General features: G+C 40.4%; 1 protein-coding gene across 1 annotated transcript in view; it reads left to right on the top strand.

Moving 5' to 3' along the window:
- The window catches only part of UTP20 (UTP20 small subunit processome component), a 96,963-nt gene that overhangs the window by 80,847 nt on the left and 461 nt on the right, over positions 1 to 15,655 (top strand). The window contains exons 46-61 of the mRNA XM_032644495.1: positions 306 to 472; positions 1,171 to 1,312; positions 2,114 to 2,230; positions 3,488 to 3,658; positions 3,894 to 4,025; positions 4,444 to 4,554; positions 6,368 to 6,447; positions 6,881 to 6,950; positions 7,085 to 7,267; positions 7,987 to 8,118; positions 8,595 to 8,727; positions 10,233 to 10,420; positions 11,180 to 11,251; positions 13,545 to 13,808; positions 14,011 to 14,137; positions 15,363 to 15,508. Coding sequence (XP_032500386.1) covers positions 306 to 472; positions 1,171 to 1,312; positions 2,114 to 2,230; positions 3,488 to 3,658; positions 3,894 to 4,025; positions 4,444 to 4,554; positions 6,368 to 6,447; positions 6,881 to 6,950; positions 7,085 to 7,267; positions 7,987 to 8,118; positions 8,595 to 8,727; positions 10,233 to 10,420; positions 11,180 to 11,251; positions 13,545 to 13,808; positions 14,011 to 14,137; positions 15,363 to 15,508 — 2,235 coding nt within the window. The remainder of the gene's footprint in view (positions 1 to 305; positions 473 to 1,170; positions 1,313 to 2,113; positions 2,231 to 3,487; positions 3,659 to 3,893; positions 4,026 to 4,443; positions 4,555 to 6,367; positions 6,448 to 6,880; positions 6,951 to 7,084; positions 7,268 to 7,986; positions 8,119 to 8,594; positions 8,728 to 10,232; positions 10,421 to 11,179; positions 11,252 to 13,544; positions 13,809 to 14,010; positions 14,138 to 15,362; positions 15,509 to 15,655) is intronic.

Genomic DNA, 15,655 nt, shown 5'->3' with positions numbered 1-15,655 from the left:
ATCTTCCAAGTGTCACATCCTATCTCCAGCCCTGCGCCCAGACCTCATCAACAAAGAGAGTGCCAAGGAGGCACAAGAAATCCAGCGGCATACACAGCTGACGGTGGTTATCTCTGGGGCTGAGGTCATGGGTATATTTGACTTTATATGTTATATCTATGTTTGAAATTTTATTAAGAATGTGTTTCTTTTTTAATTAGCAAAAAGCACATTTTAAAAAGTAAATATATAAAAGAAAACTACTATTATAACAAATCAAACTGCAGTTCTGTGTTATCTCAGTGTGCATTTATGTCTGCCTTTAGATCTTGCAAAATACCACGAGTTTAAAACTGGCCCGGAAAGTTCATGAAACCTTACGTCGAATCATAGCAGGATTACTTGTAAACCAGGAAATGACGGCAGAATCCATTCTGTTGCTTAGTTACGGTTTGGTCAGCGAAAATCTACCCCTGTTAACAGAGAAGGAAAAGTAAGTTTGAAAAAAAACAACAACTATCCTTTAGGTTCATACTTCTAATAAGCCATTCATTACTCAATTACTCTTAAGTGGGTTCATTTAATAATTTGCTTTAGTAGGGAAAAAAAGGTATGTTTATCTGAGTTGTAAGATGGTACTACTTTGTGGTGTTTGGGCTGAGGTCCTTCCAGGTAATACATGTCAACACGAGATTGTTTCTGCTGAATGCGGTAGCTGTGAAGGCAACCAATTATTTTGACATTTACTTAATACCACTTTTGTTTTAGATATGTATTGAATCAAAGTTGGGATAGACTTAAAATATATACTTCTTGTTCTGATCAGAGATTTAGACCTCCAAAGATTTTAAATACCTTATTTGTAAACTTACTTTGAATTTTGCTTCTGTAGTCTGAAAGAGACTCCTTGGCATTTGTTTTCAGAAATCAAAGGAAGGGAGTGTCCCCTTGCTGTTTCGTCTTCATTTAAATGTGTGTTCATCCCTCTGACCTCTGTTTCTGGGGTTCTAGAAACTTGGATCAACAACCTAATCATCTCTTCGGTGTCTTGTGGTTAAGGGGGGAAAAAACCCACAACAAAGAGCACATTATTTGGTACTGGACTCACCTCACCAGAAGGGGCCATAGTAGCTTCCAGGGATGCAGCATGCAGTGTGCTTTCTCCTAATTTTCATTCCACTTGATTGACAGAAATCCAGCAGCCCCTGCACCAGATCCACGTCTGCCACCCCAGAGTTGTCTTCTGCTCCCCCCAACTCCAGTTCGAGGCGGGCAGAAAGCTGTTGTGAGCAAGAAAACCAACATGCACATATTTATTGAGTCTGGACTTCGGGTAAGAATTAACCTTAAAGTGAGACTTGCTGCACACAGCGAGTCTGTGCCTTTTAATCCTCTGCTGAATTTCCAGTACTGCTCGTTTCCGCTGGAAACGCTGGTACTTTGATGATATAACTTTCTCAGAATGAATGATTCTGACCTGATATTTACAGTGCCTTCACTGTTGCTTTGCCCATGAGTGTGCAACTCTGAACTACTCTAAATTTTTTGAAAACACAAATTTGATCGTTTTATTGTATATATTTTTTTAATCCTTCATTGGCTCCCTTTTTTCCCAGGAGAGAGCCCTGTCCTTCATTTGGGCCACAAGGGCATAGCCTCATCCTGTACACGTGGCTTCCCTTCAGTTCTCTAAAGTCACCACACTTTTCCCACCCCAGAACCTCACCATCTACTCCTCCCTCTGCCCAGGTCCCCCCAGAACTCTCAAAGCACCCTGCATTTCTAGTGAATCGTTCCCTAGAGTCTGTCATCCTGGCTAAGATCCACGAGGGCAGTGACCCTGCTGATCTTGGTTACTGCCATGTCCTTCATGCCAAGCCAGTACCTGGAACCAAAGCAGATGCTGAGGAATAACCATTTGGTAAATGAACTTCGAATCTCAGCTGCACAGTGAGCTCCCACCTTCTTCACATACTGAGACTCCCCCAGGTGGTTCCCCTTTCTTCACACTTTTTATAATTTCAGATAGAAGCATCTTAACATTTCACATTGGCCTCTTAAAATCATTTCACCTTTACCTCACTCATTTGGTCTTAGGGGCAACTGATGTGAGGTATCTTTTCAAATCTTCTAGCTGTTGCATCTTAGTCTGAAGATTTCGAAGATCAAGTCTTCAAGTGAACATGTTCTGGAAATGTTGGATCCTTTTATGTCTCTCCTCATAGACTGCCTGGGTTCCATGGACGTGAAGGTGAGCACCTGTTCCTGCACGGGACCTGTGTTGTGCAGTGTACCTAGAACTTGTTTCTAGGCTCATACTTTACAAGATGATTGAGTTTTTAAAGAGATTTACAACATCATGAACCACCTCTGTTCTCTGTGTTAAATTGCTCCCTTAACAGCAATTTAATAATACTAGGTAGCGCTTAACAGTTGTAAAAGCCCTTCATTTGATCCTCACGACAACTTCATGAGGGTGAGTGGTGCTCTCCCCATGGCGGTAATCATCTCATCATCATCATCCTTGTTGCTACTGCTCGCTGCTGTGAATCCTCATAACAACCCATGGAGCATATATTATTAATGTGTCTCTTTCATAGATGAGAAATCCAGGCCTTAGGCTAAGTGACTTGCCCCATATCACAGATCTAGGATGTCAGCCTCAGTCTGTCGGACTCCGAAGCCCACACCTTTCCCACTTTCTCAGATTGCCTGTTTTACAGGAAAGGTGCCAAGAGGTTAAGTATTTAACATCTCTGTGGTCAAACAGGTAATAAGCTGCAGAGCTGGGTTTTAAGCCCTGGTCTTTTTGACTCCTGAGCTCTTTGCTTTATCTTCGTCTAATCCAGCCCAATAAGGCCATCCCAGCAACCAGGGTGTAGGGGTGTATTAGGTAGAGGTGAACCAGCTGGTCTAGGTAATCTAGAAGGTTTGGCCTGGAGGTTCAGGGATTCTTTTGTAGTCACTTGGTCCCAACACATTTTTTCATACCTTTGGCACTGCACTTAACTATATTAAATTATAGGTCATAGTTCCCATGCTTAATTTCAGCTATCTGCTCTTTAAATGCGGAAAGGCATCCTTTTTATCATCGTATTTCTAACACTCTGTAGAGTGCCTTGTGTACATAACACAAGCTTAATAAGAATGGATTAAATTGAAGTACCATTCTAGAAATTTGGAAAGGCATTTATAATGCGTTTTTCAGGGAAAAAAATGCTAAAATTAGCCAGCCCATCTAATCATTTACCCATAATAGGTTAAGAATATGAGCACCTTTTCTCACTTGCTTGGGATGTACCTTCACTTGCTATGGAGAAGCAGTAAGTTCTACAACAGGGAAGAGGAAACGTGCCTATTTCCTTACACTTTTAGCACAGTTCTCCCTGAGTGGCCTGGCAGAGTGCTTCGTTCCTTCAACTCGATCGCTCAGTGTCTACACAGCCTTAGGTGCTGGATTGTTTAGTTTGGTCATTTCATCACTCGATTGGCTTTGTCTGTTTTTCAGGTGATCACAGGTGCTTTACAATGCCTGATCTGGATCTTGAGGTTCCCCCTGCCTTCCACAGAAACAAAAGCGGAACAGCTAATGAAACACCTTTTCCTTCTGCTGAAGGACTATGCAAAACTCGGGGCTGCCAGGGGCCAGAATTTCCACCTGGTGGTAAATTGTTTCAAGGTGAGGTGTTTTCACTTGTGCTTAGAAAAAGCCAGGACCGGGATTAACATCAAAGTTACTTTTCCTCATCATCTTTTGTGGTCGTGGTCAAAATTTCTTCCAGATTAATTTGCTAAGGCCAGAGTGTTGGTATCCTGTGTGAAAAAACATTGCTGTTGTATTGAGTCCTTATCATTCCACTGTACGCTGATTTGTGGGATGTCCTGGCTGTTAACCTCAGTGTTATAACTTGCAGTGTGTGACCATACTTGTGAAGAAAGTGAAGTCTTACCAGATAACTGAAAAGCAGCTTCAAGTTCTACTAGCATATGCTGAGGAGGACATTTATGATATTACAAGACAAGCCACCGCGTTTGGTCTTCTGAAGGTATGGTGTCACCAGAATGTTGGATTGTGCAGTGAATGAGCCTCATGTCAGGTATTTAGAATAACATGGAACATAGTGTTCTGACTAGCTGTAGATAGTTCTGAAATTAATTTATAAAGATTATTATGATTTGGTTGATTAATTATAAGCTAACATAGCTGCCTATTAAAATGTTGAAACACGAGCTCTATATTAAACTTCCAGGGAATTCTGTACAAATGCATGTAGTCTGCTTGTATGTATCATAAACTTGACCATTTTAACCATTTTTTAAGTTTATGTTCTTTTTCTTGTGGAGGTACTTTCATTATGTTTGAAAACTGCCTGTGACCGCTTTTAACATCAGGTCAGCTTAGTAAACAACAGGCCATCTGCAGTAAAACATGAAATAAGTATGTGTTTTCCTTTTGTATTTCAGGCCATTTTATCAAGAAAGTTGTTGGTCCCAGAAATCAATGATGTCATGCGCCAAGTGTCCAAGCTGGCGGTTTCTGCGCAAGACGAACCTGTCAGAGTCCAGTGCAGACAGGTTTGTAGAGAGAGCTTATTCCCGTGGCAAGGGCTGGGCCCTGCCTCCTCTGTTCGGTTTTTAGGTAGACAGATGTCAACACTGAATTCTGCAGACTTTGTGTCATACTGTTGCTTTATTCTAAGACTCAGGAGCCCATTCACATACCAAATGTAAGGCCATTTTTCGGTATAAAGAGCATTTTGAATATAGCCCACATGTGGCATGTTTCAGATGGATGAAGAAACACATTTTCCTTCTGCAGCGTGATAACCTGCAGCAAAGATTTCCATCCAGTGGTCCAGTCATTGACCACTTAATGTGTATCAGTGTGTACCTGGCATTGCTGGAAGAGTGGTTAACAAAATTTTTATAGTCCCTGTCTGTCCTATAGCAGAGATGCGCAAAGCAGAAATCCCACAAGTAGTTATTAAATTACAGACATCCTAAGTGCCAGGAGGAAGAAAGTACTGTTGTATTTCATCACTTACAAGACACACCATTACTTACGTACCTCAAAGGAAGGGGAAAAAACTATGACAGTGGTAAGATGGCATCAATTGTAAGACATCCCAATTTCAGATATGTTAAAATGTGGAAAACTGTGCTTCTTAAAATTGACAAAGTATGGAAGAGCATATGATAAGAGCATATGACATGGTGGAGGACCGTCCTAATGTGATAGTGGGGGAAAGCTTTCCTGAGGATTGGCATATAAGCAAAGTTTGGAGGAAGAATAAGGCTTAGCCTTGCAGGCTAAGGAAGATAAGCCTTGAAGTGGGTAAGAGCTTAGCTTGTTGAAGGTGAATGACGGGGGAGGGGGCCAGATCAGGCAAGACCTTGTGGTCTTGTTAAAGATTTAGGGCTTTGTTCTAAGAATAACAAAGAGCCAGTGAAATCAGTAGACAGAGGAGTGACACTAGCAGATTTGTGTTCATACACTTGTCCTGATCTTATGAGTGCATATCAACCCGGGAAATGGAAGGGTCTGAATTGGAAATATGAACTCGGAGTTAAAGGAGGGCTTGGGCTGCGGAGGCCATCTTTAGAAAAAGTTAACTCATTTAGCAAGAAGGAGGGTCAGCTGCTATTTATTAAGTACTAGCTGCACGCCCAGCACTTTACATACATGACTTCTGTTTGTAACTATCCTTCAAAAGAAACAGTACCACCGTTTTATGGTTGGGGAAAAACAGGCCTTGGCAAGTTAAATGATGTGCTTAGTTCTCACAGTTTCTTAATAAAGGAAGCTGAATAATACAGCAGTTTGCAAGCAGAGCCTGTGGATGCAGATAGGCTAGGCATGGGATTTTGGCAGTGTCACCCGAGCAGGTTGCTTACCTTCTGTGCCAGCTCCATTCTCTTCATCTGCAAAATGGGATCATATTACTTACTTCCTAAGGAAGTAATGAAAACCAACCAAGAATCACTTAACCCAGTGCTTAACACAAAGAAGTTAGTTAGTAAATGCAAAAGTTGGTAGTATTATCACTATTATTGTCATTCTTATTTCGGGGAAATACAGGGTTGAACCACAGTCCATACTCAGTTCACCACAGCCTCCTATCAGAGAGATGAGCTGAGATTTGGAGCCCTAAACAACCATGCTAATGATGGGCCAGGACTTGACGCTTAATCAGGCAAGACCTGAGGAAGTGAAGTGGGAGGAGAGAGGAGGGGCACAGTTCTTGACTCAAGAGGTGGACTTCACCTAACTGATCACCCTTCTGAAAGGTCTTTGTAGCCCACCAGTGTGTCCCAGAAAGCAGCTTAGGAAAGAGGAATCCTGGAGGGACAGGATCCAAATAATCTCTTGTGTGACTTCTGTTCCTAGGTTTTTCTGAAATATATTCTTGACTATCCCCTGGGGGACAAATTGCGACCAAACTTGGAATTCATGCTCGCTCAACTGAAGTAAGTTGAAGCCATAAACTACACAAGGCAGTGGGGTAGGTTCTTCTCTCCTTTCAGTGTGTGGACTGTCTTGAAAAGAACAAAGCCGAAATGTAATGGCACATTTTTGAGGATGCTATCCTGTGAATCACTGACTTGACTGTCAAGCATTGTGCATGGCTTCATATAGCAGTTCTGCAAGCTGCTTTTCAGTTCACTCTGACCATCGATTGTCATTAGAGTCCACTTAGGAGAACAGTAAAAATCTAACAAAATTACATTTACAACTGCATAGTAGCATGGCAAGTACATGTATTAAAATTGGGAAAATGGAGGTTTTTTTCCACTTTTTAAGAAATAGACTGGCACTTTGAGACAACATTTTAAATTCTTAAAAATAATTACTGGTAAATTTTAAAGTTACTAACAAGTCCTTCTAATGTTCTTACCCTAGTTATGAACACGAGACCGGGAGAGAGTCCGCCTTGGAAATGATCGCTTATCTCTTTGACACATTCCCTCAGGTACCGTGAATCACAAAGACAAACTCTGTGTTTGTTAACAAGCTGTGGCTCCCAGGAGCCCAGGGTCCTCTGTTTGTGAGACATCTGTGAGAATTCCAGTCTGAGTGTGCTCATAAGTGTCTGTTTTCTTTCAGGGACTGCTCCACGAGAACTGTGGAATGTTCTTTATTCCTCTTTGTCTGATGATGGTGAACGATGACTCTGCCATGTGTAAAAAGATGGCATCCATGGCAATCAAATCCTTACTCAATAAAATCAGCCTTGAGAAAAAAGATTGGCTCTTCGATATGGTTACCACCTGGTTTGGGGCAAAGAAGGTTAGGGTTGCTTTTAGTCAAATGGCAAAGAAAAGTCTGAGCTTTTGGTGTTCATACTTTAAATAAGAATACATATTATACATCGTTGAATTAATTTTTCCCAAATAGCTCTGTTGTTTTTACTTGATTATGTTAATAATATATTCTTACAGTAAAATTTCAGAAAATATAAGAAGTTACAGAGAGTAACAGAAATCACCTGTATTCCCACTACAAGGTCAATGTCACCCAGTTACTCTACATGAATGTATTATAATTTACTTAACCAATCCCCGTTGATGAATATCTTTGTTTCCAGTTTTGCTTATACAATTTATAGGATGTAACTTTTGCCGATAATTATAACCACTTGCTGGCTCTACCCTCATCATCACTGGCCCATCTTTGTGGAATATAAACAACACGTGTCATAACTTAATATTGGCTTTAAGTATTAAAATCAGAATGGGGTCGGGGGGCTGAAACGTCTTCCTTTTTTTTTTTAAATTTAAAAATGAGAAAAAATGTATTATTCAGTGGATACCACTTTTTTTAATGTTCTGGGTGGTGAAGATTTCTCTATATTTTTCATGTTAGCCACCAAAAATCCACATTGTGTTGATTTCTGGTATCATAAAGAACTACTGAGGACAGAGTCATGCCCACCTTCATTTTACAGTTTTGGAAACGGCTCCCCAAGTTGTGCTGATATTGTCTTGTGATGGTTTTATTTTCGATAGAGCTTGAATAGACAGCTAGCTGCCCTGATCTGTGGCTTGTTTGTGGAAAGTGAAGGAGTCACTTTTGAGAGAAGACTTGGAACTGTTCTCCGTGTAATTGAAAAGGAAATTGATCCTGAAAACTTTACAAATGTAAGTTATTTGCTAGGGAGTAAAACTCTTGCTTATTTTAATAGTTTTACTTGTGGTATAGCTAATAGATTAAATATTATTTGAGTTCAAAAATTATTTTATTAATAAAAGCAAGAACTCAGTGTAGTTCTGTCTTCTTTTTAAAGTGAAGATTAAAATAAGTTATCTTCCACAGTATATGTCGATCACAGTTTCTTAAGCCCCCCAGGAGACAGCAATGTCTGGAGGCATTTTTGGTTGTCACAACTGGAGGGTAGAGGGATGCTACTGTCATCTAGTGTGTAGAGGCCAGGAATGTTGCTAAACATCGTCTAGTGCACAGGGTAGCCTGCCAAAGCAAAGAATTATTTGACCCAAAATGTCAGCAGTGTTTAGGTTGAGAAACCCTGGTATAGATGTACATCCTGGAGGAAAAATGTCCATCAAATACTTTGAAATTATTGTCTTAATTGATTTAACATCCCTCCTAATTTTAGATCATGGAAGAGACTGAAGAAAAAGCTGCAGATCGCCTTCTGTTTAGTTTTCTTACACTGATAAGTAAACTCATCAAGGGATGTAATATTATTCAGCTTATCAAGCCCTCTGAGACTCTGAGTAAAATCTGGAGTAAGTATTTCCTTTTTATTTAAATCTAAAAATAAACACTTTAGAAATATATAATGTCGGGAAAAGTCCATGATAAAAAGATTTAAAAGGCCCTTGCAGATTGATTACAGTGAAAGTATTTTTTTCTGGGGGAAAAAACAAACAAATAATATATGCATGTATATATGTATCCTCATAAATAATATATTTCATTTATAAATAAGAAAGAATATTAATTATGGACGAGTAAAAGAAAGGAAAAAATTTCCCAAAGTCCTCCTTGCTACTTGATGATTATTTGTTATACACTTCCATCCAGTCTTCCTTTTGTCAAATAACCATAGGGGGTTTTTTTTGAGGTTGCATAATTCCATATAAACTTTTATATCCTGTTTATACCTAAGTAGGCATATTATAGTACTATAACATACTTAGTAGATATCCTTTTAAATGGCTATAAATAATCCATAGTATAAATGTGCCATAATTTACTAAACCGTTTCACTTCTGTGGGAATATTTAAGTTATATATTATTTAAATGAAATAAAATTCATTTCTTTAAATGAAAAATAAGATCCTGGAATTTTTAATTTAACGTTTTAGTTTTGATTAATCAGTAGGAAATAGACATTGCAATGAATGTTTTAAATACCCACTTGTTTTAAGAGAACTCATATGATTTTATGAGAAATAATCCAGTTACTAAGTTACTATATGGCCTACTCCGGTATGGCTCCACTGAGATAATTACAAAGGTTCATATAGAAAAAAAAGTAAAACCATCTTCATGAAATAAAGCAGCAGAGACTAAAACTCAGATATGAGGTGGCTCTACTGTACTTTCCAAGTGTGGTATGTGGAGAATGGCCCTGTAGCATAAGAGTATGATCTTTAATGGCTCATCCTTAAGATAGTTTAAGGGGTCATGTTTAAGGATATGAGCTCTGGGGCCAGATTAAGCTGGGGCCCAGGCTTGGTTCTGCCTGTTACAGCTTGGCACGTTACTTAGCTCCCTCTGGAACCATAAAATGGGAATGACAGTTCCAACCTCACAGAACTGTTGTGAGGTCTAAATCCGGTAATATGTATAACACGTTTAGCCTATGCCTGGCACATAGAACACCTCAATAAATGATACCTTTCCAGTCAGCTACTTGGAGCCACTGATTTCAATAGTTATGAGAAAAGGATATGTACCCATGTATATATTTACCTTAATTTTAGTTTAGAAATTGTAGTTGTCAATGCTACCTTATCTCCTTGAGTCTTCAGCTAGTTCTTATGAAACGGGTCTGTTTTCAGGCTGACTCAAAGCTCTCTCGTATCATTTGCCATGGTAGAATTGGTTCTCTAGCTGCTTCCAGTCTCTCCACGTCACTTTCGGGAAGCAGGGGCTGTTTTGTTCATCTCTGATTCCTGAATCCAAGCACATAATAGATACTCAAGAAACGTCTGAATTAGTCACGCTCACCACCACAGAGTCAGGAAAACCTTGACGTCTGAGGATGCGCTTTGGCTCCCTTAGGTCACGTGCAGTCCCATCTGAGACATCCGCACAGCTGGGTGTGGCTCACCGCAGCCCAGATTTTTGGATTGCTCTTTGCCTCTTGCCAACCGGAGGAACTTATCAGAAAACGGAATGTCAAAAAAACTAAAAAGAAACTCTCGGAACCTGTAGCAATCAGCTTCCTAACAAGTGACCTAGACCAAAAGGTATGTTTTCTCTAAGACTCTTTCCTTCCCTCATCTACATGAGATGTTCATTCTGGTTCCTGTAACTGTCTTGGGGTTGGCCTTGGGATAAACTCTTACAGTCAACAACTTGATGCACATGTGGATCCATAGGAGTGTTAGTAACTAGAGAGGGGTCACCCTCAAGTCCAAGATTTTTCAAAGATAATTTTTAGACCATTGGTCTAGTCAGACTTTTGATTTGCTTATTTAGCATATTTATCTTCCATTATATATTTAAGTTCTTTATCAATACTGGCAAATAAGATACTGTCCGTCCTGCCTCCTTCTGTCCTGCCTCCATAACTTTGTTGATGACTTAATGAGATCATGTTCCTGAAGATGTTAGGTAGGGACCGTGTGTTATCTGTCTCCGATTTCGTAGGGCCTAGCACAATGCCTCGCTTATAGTGGGATCTCCATAAACATTGAATGAGCAGAGAGTGGAAGGGAAGAAAACCGGGGGGGGGGAAGTATTTGAATGTTGTAAAGTTGTCTGCCAGTAATCTAAAGGCATATGATCTATATCTCCCCATGTCCTGGAGCTAAAATTCTTATGGCAAATAGAGGGGAACATTTACACAATTTCTGGTCGTGAAACTTCCCTCTCCAGATCTACACAGGTGGTCATTCAGAGCAAAATCTCCTACGTTAGTTGTATCATTATAGTTACTTGGAGTTTTTAAAAACAGTCAGAAATACCCTGCATTGTGTCTGCCAATGTCCATTTTCTTTTCACAGATGAAAAGTATCTCCCTAGCCTCTTGCCATCAGTTGCACTCCAAATTCTTGGATCAGTCTCTAGGAGAGCAGGTAAGTATTGCAATTCTCCCAGTTAAATAGAGGGGACCTATTCTACCAACAGTATAGGAATAAGCTTAGGTTTGGTTTTTGGTTTGGTTTGGTTTGGTTTTCCCTAGTTAAAGCTTGGGGGAGTAAATGAAATATAAACAAACACTTAAATACCTGTTCAGTTAGGCACATGTATCTAATTGACTCTGGTGTCCATACCGGGATTACTCCTGGCTCCGTTTAAAATTCCCAGTAAAGATGATACAGTGGGAAGCTGGCTGTTTATCTTTTTCATCATCAGTTTTAACATATCTACTCCACGTTGCAACTGAAGCTTTGAAGGACAGTGATTGATTTTTGTGGTTCTTTTAATTATTTATTTTTATTTATTTATTTTATTTTTGCCTGCGTTGGGTCTTCTTGCTGTGCGCGGGCTTTCTCTAGTTGAGGCGAGCGGGGGCTACTGTTCATTGTGGTGCGCGGGCTTCTCATTGTGGTGTCTTGTCTTTGTTGCAGAGCACAGGCTCTAGGCACGCGGGCTCAGTAGTTGTGGCGTGCGGGCTCTAGAGCACAGGCTTAGTAGTTGTGGGCTTAGTTGCTCCGCGGCATGTGGGATCTTCCCAGACCAGGGCTCGAGCCTGTGTCCCCTGCATTGGCAGGGGGGTTCTTAACCGCTGCGCTGCCAGGGAAGTCCCTGATTGATTGTTTTTATATTAAACTGTAATATTGAATTTCCTTCCCTTATCCCTGGAAGCGAAAGAGAAACCAATAATGTTCATGCTACAGTGTGGTCTGAGAATTGTCTGTCCTTAACAGAAGGCAGATAAATGATTCCATCACTAAAAAGCTTTATGTAGTTTCATATAAAATTTAATTCTAAGTAAAGTATGGAGAAGAAAGCATTTGTAAATATGCAGTAGATGTGAATTGCTTTTGACTAGTTGGTCTACTGCTCCATTTTATTTTTTCCTCTTGATAGAGCAGTCGGGCTGGTAGATGATGAAGTGACATGGATGTGGTATCTAGATATAAGCAAAGCACTTGACCACGTCTCTTGTGAGCCATTATGAACAACGGAGCAATGCAGATTAAGGGACGGGGCAGTAGAAACTAGGTGAATGTTGTATCTGAAGAGTGATCTCAGGTGGCATGCCATGAACACTGATACTTCTTTTTTTAATGGCAGGGTTGGGGAGGGAATGGATAGCTATTCAATGGACAGCAAAGTGAGGCCAAAGAAATCATGCCAGGGTGGACAGTGGGTGGGGCCTTACACAATATGAGTTTTAATAGAGGATGGCAAACCATACAAACTTGGGACAGGTAGGAAGAGATTTACTAGTACCAGCCCAGGTTGAAAGAAATGATGGATTTTACTTCACCTTAATCTTAGAGTGAGTTAACAGTGTGAAGTGGCTGCCACAAGGAGAAAAGGCCTCCAAATCTGGTACTGTCCTCATGCAGGCCCAGCTTCCAGAAGGAAATGATAATCTTGGCATTAACTCTTGATGGCCAGGCTAGCCTTGGACAGTGTGGTGTTCTGAGTACCACATTTGGGGGAACTCTGGGTACACAGCTCCTCTAGCAGAGTTGCCCGGATGGTGAAGGAAATCAAATTCAACTTGGTTTCCTCCTTCACATAACGGGTGTGAAATACCCACGTCAGAGATTTCATGCATGTTGTAGAGTTAGGACTCAATAAATGGGTCCATTATTATAAGACTAAAAAATCACCCCTGGGCAATTGGACCAGATGGTATATGCAGGAAAGAGGAGCTCAGTGTTTAAGAACTTGGGCTGGAATTCTAAAGACCTTTGAATCCTGACTGACCACTCACTTTGTCGTTGGCTGAGATTTACCAACTCTGAGCCTTGGTTTTCTCTCCTGATAATAGTACCTAATAGGGATATTTTAAAGTTGAATTGGAATGCTGTATACAAGGTAACTAGTCAGTGCTCAGTAAATGGATCAGTAAAGGGAAACTGTTATTTTGGTGAAGGATGGATGGACGAAGGAATTTAATGGAATGAGGATCAAAGCTCTCCTGAAAAATGTAAATGGATGACCCAGAATGGAATTATTTACTCAATGGAACCTTAAAGAATAGAAGTAGGCCAAATGGATAAAAGCTACATGGAAGTAGGTTTGGACACACTGTAAGAGGTAAACTGAAGAATAATCCAAACAAAGGCTCGATCGTCAGTTTAACAGTGCAATACCCAGTTTTCTGTTTTCTAATTGTAGGATACCTGTTTTAGCTTCTGCAAAATCAGAATCCAGTTCTTACCCTTCCCCTCTGCCCCTTTTTCTAAGGTTGTTAAGAATTTGTTGTTCGTAGCCAAAGTCTTATATTTACTGGAACCTGATTCTGGGGATGAGCAAGGTAACATAAAAGAAGACATGGAAGAACAGGAAGTTTTAGGTGATGGCCTGGCCAGAGAGGATGTGGAAGAACACAAGGCGTGTGCAGACAAGAATGAAGAGCGGAGCGAGCCAGCCACGCTGCTGTGGTTGATACGGAAGTTGTCCCGGATCGCAAAACTGGAAGCTGCTTATTCACCTAGAAACCCGTTAAAGGTGCGATGCATGTGCAAAATGACTGAAAGTAGTCTTTTTTTTTTTTTTTTTTAAGTATTTTAATGGTTTTAGTTATCCTCCTAAGTCCCTAGGAACTTTTGAACCCAGAACTGCAGCAATAACATCTGCCCCGAAATAGACGTTGTTTTCTAAATTAACTGTGTAGCTGCAAGTATAAAAGAAAAATGATCTGTACTTTCAGAGAACATGCATCTTTAAGTTTCTTGGAGCTGTAGCAATGGATCTTGGAATAGACAAGGTGAAGCCGTACCTCCCAGTGATCATAGCTCCTTTGTTCCGAGAACTGAACAGCACCTATTCGGACCAGGGTAATTCCGCGGCCTCTCTTCTGAATACTTGCATGTTAGGATTCCTGTCTTCTCTCCTGAATGCTTCCTTCTTCCTTTCTGTCCTCCCTCTCTGCCAGAGTTTAAGAAAGAAAACTTGCTAGGTATCAAGACAATTAACAGCAAGCAAATAAGGCATATTTGTGTTATTTTTAACTGTCTTCTCTCCTATATGCTTTCTTGTGTCTAAGAGTGAACGTTTCTCTCCTAAAAGATGATGTTTTACTCCTAAGCATAGATTAAATATTCAAAGAAAAATAACTTGGGGTGGTTCTAAACCTCATAGTGCTGTGAAAAATAATGAACAAATGTCATTATATTCTCAAAAATTACAAGGCAAAAATATGAAAGTTTTTAGTTCAAATATTTTAAATTTTCCAATTTTTTTTTCTTGCCTGGTACATTTGGTACATGATATTAGGAAAAGTGGGAATTAGGGGTTGGAAAGAGAGGCGGTAAAGTGGATGTTAAGAATTTTAAAAACAAAAATGAAGTGAATGTCAAAATAGAAGCTGTTTTAGTCCTACAGCCTGGAGAGAGAGTTTCCTTCTTAGAGGTCAGGTTGACTTTGGTTCCCAGCCAACATTTATTGAGCACCTAAATAAGGGTTCAGCGGTGGAAAAGGCCCAATCCTCGTCTTCAAGAAACTTGCAATCTACAGTAGGTGTCATGAGCTTTCCTGAAATTGAATGCAGAAATCCTCGACTCTTTGCATTTGGGAGAGAGGAGGCAGGGAAGGGTGGGAGAATATGGCTTTTTGTCAGCTTCTCAAAGGAGTCTTTGATCCAAAAAAAGAGGTTACCAGCCAGCGCCAAGCCTCTATGACCCGGGAATTAGAGAAACACAATTACCTTTCTTTGCCCCCATCTGCAGAGAGCTGAGCAGGTTAATAAAGGTAACCCAAAACATTTGTCAAGTTCTCAAATTACTTTGATGTCTTCTGAGCCCGGATTCCCTTGGGAAGTTGCTTCATGGTCTCTGATCTCTTGCTGCATCCTGGATGAGGTGTGGCTCAGAGCGCTGTGTCCAGCACTTCTGCTTGTTCTCCCATCTCAGCAACAGAGGCTAGTTTCAGATCAGTGTTTAATGTTGAAGTGATAAGAGTGATAAAGCCTCAGGAGTTTAAATTTTGTGTGTTGTTAATTTTCTACATATTCAAATGTGTCCTTTCCTACGTGTTTCTGATTATTATTGTGTGCGTGATTAGATCCTTCGCTGAAGAATCTATCCCAGGAAATCATAGAATTACTGAAAAAGCTGGTTGGGCTCGAGAGCTTCTCCTTAGCGTTTGCCTCTGTACAGAAACAGGCTGCTGAGAAAAGGGCACTCCGGAAAAAGAGGAAGGCTTTGGAGGTAGGCCTGCTCTTTGAAGAAATGGCATGTTCATTAGGCTTAACTGTTTTTAACCAGGGGTGTGTGCATGCATGTGTGTCAGACTTACCCGGGGAGGAAAGAGGAGTTGGATGTATTTGAGAAGTGGGACTTTATAACTGGGACTCC

The sequence above is a fragment of the Phocoena sinus genome, chromosome 10 (genome assembly GCF_008692025.1).
Source record: "Phocoena sinus isolate mPhoSin1 chromosome 10, mPhoSin1.pri, whole genome shotgun sequence".
In the NCBI taxonomy this organism is placed as follows: domain Eukaryota; kingdom Metazoa; phylum Chordata; class Mammalia; order Artiodactyla; family Phocoenidae; genus Phocoena; species Phocoena sinus.
This window is presented reverse-complemented; position numbering and strand designations above follow the sequence as displayed.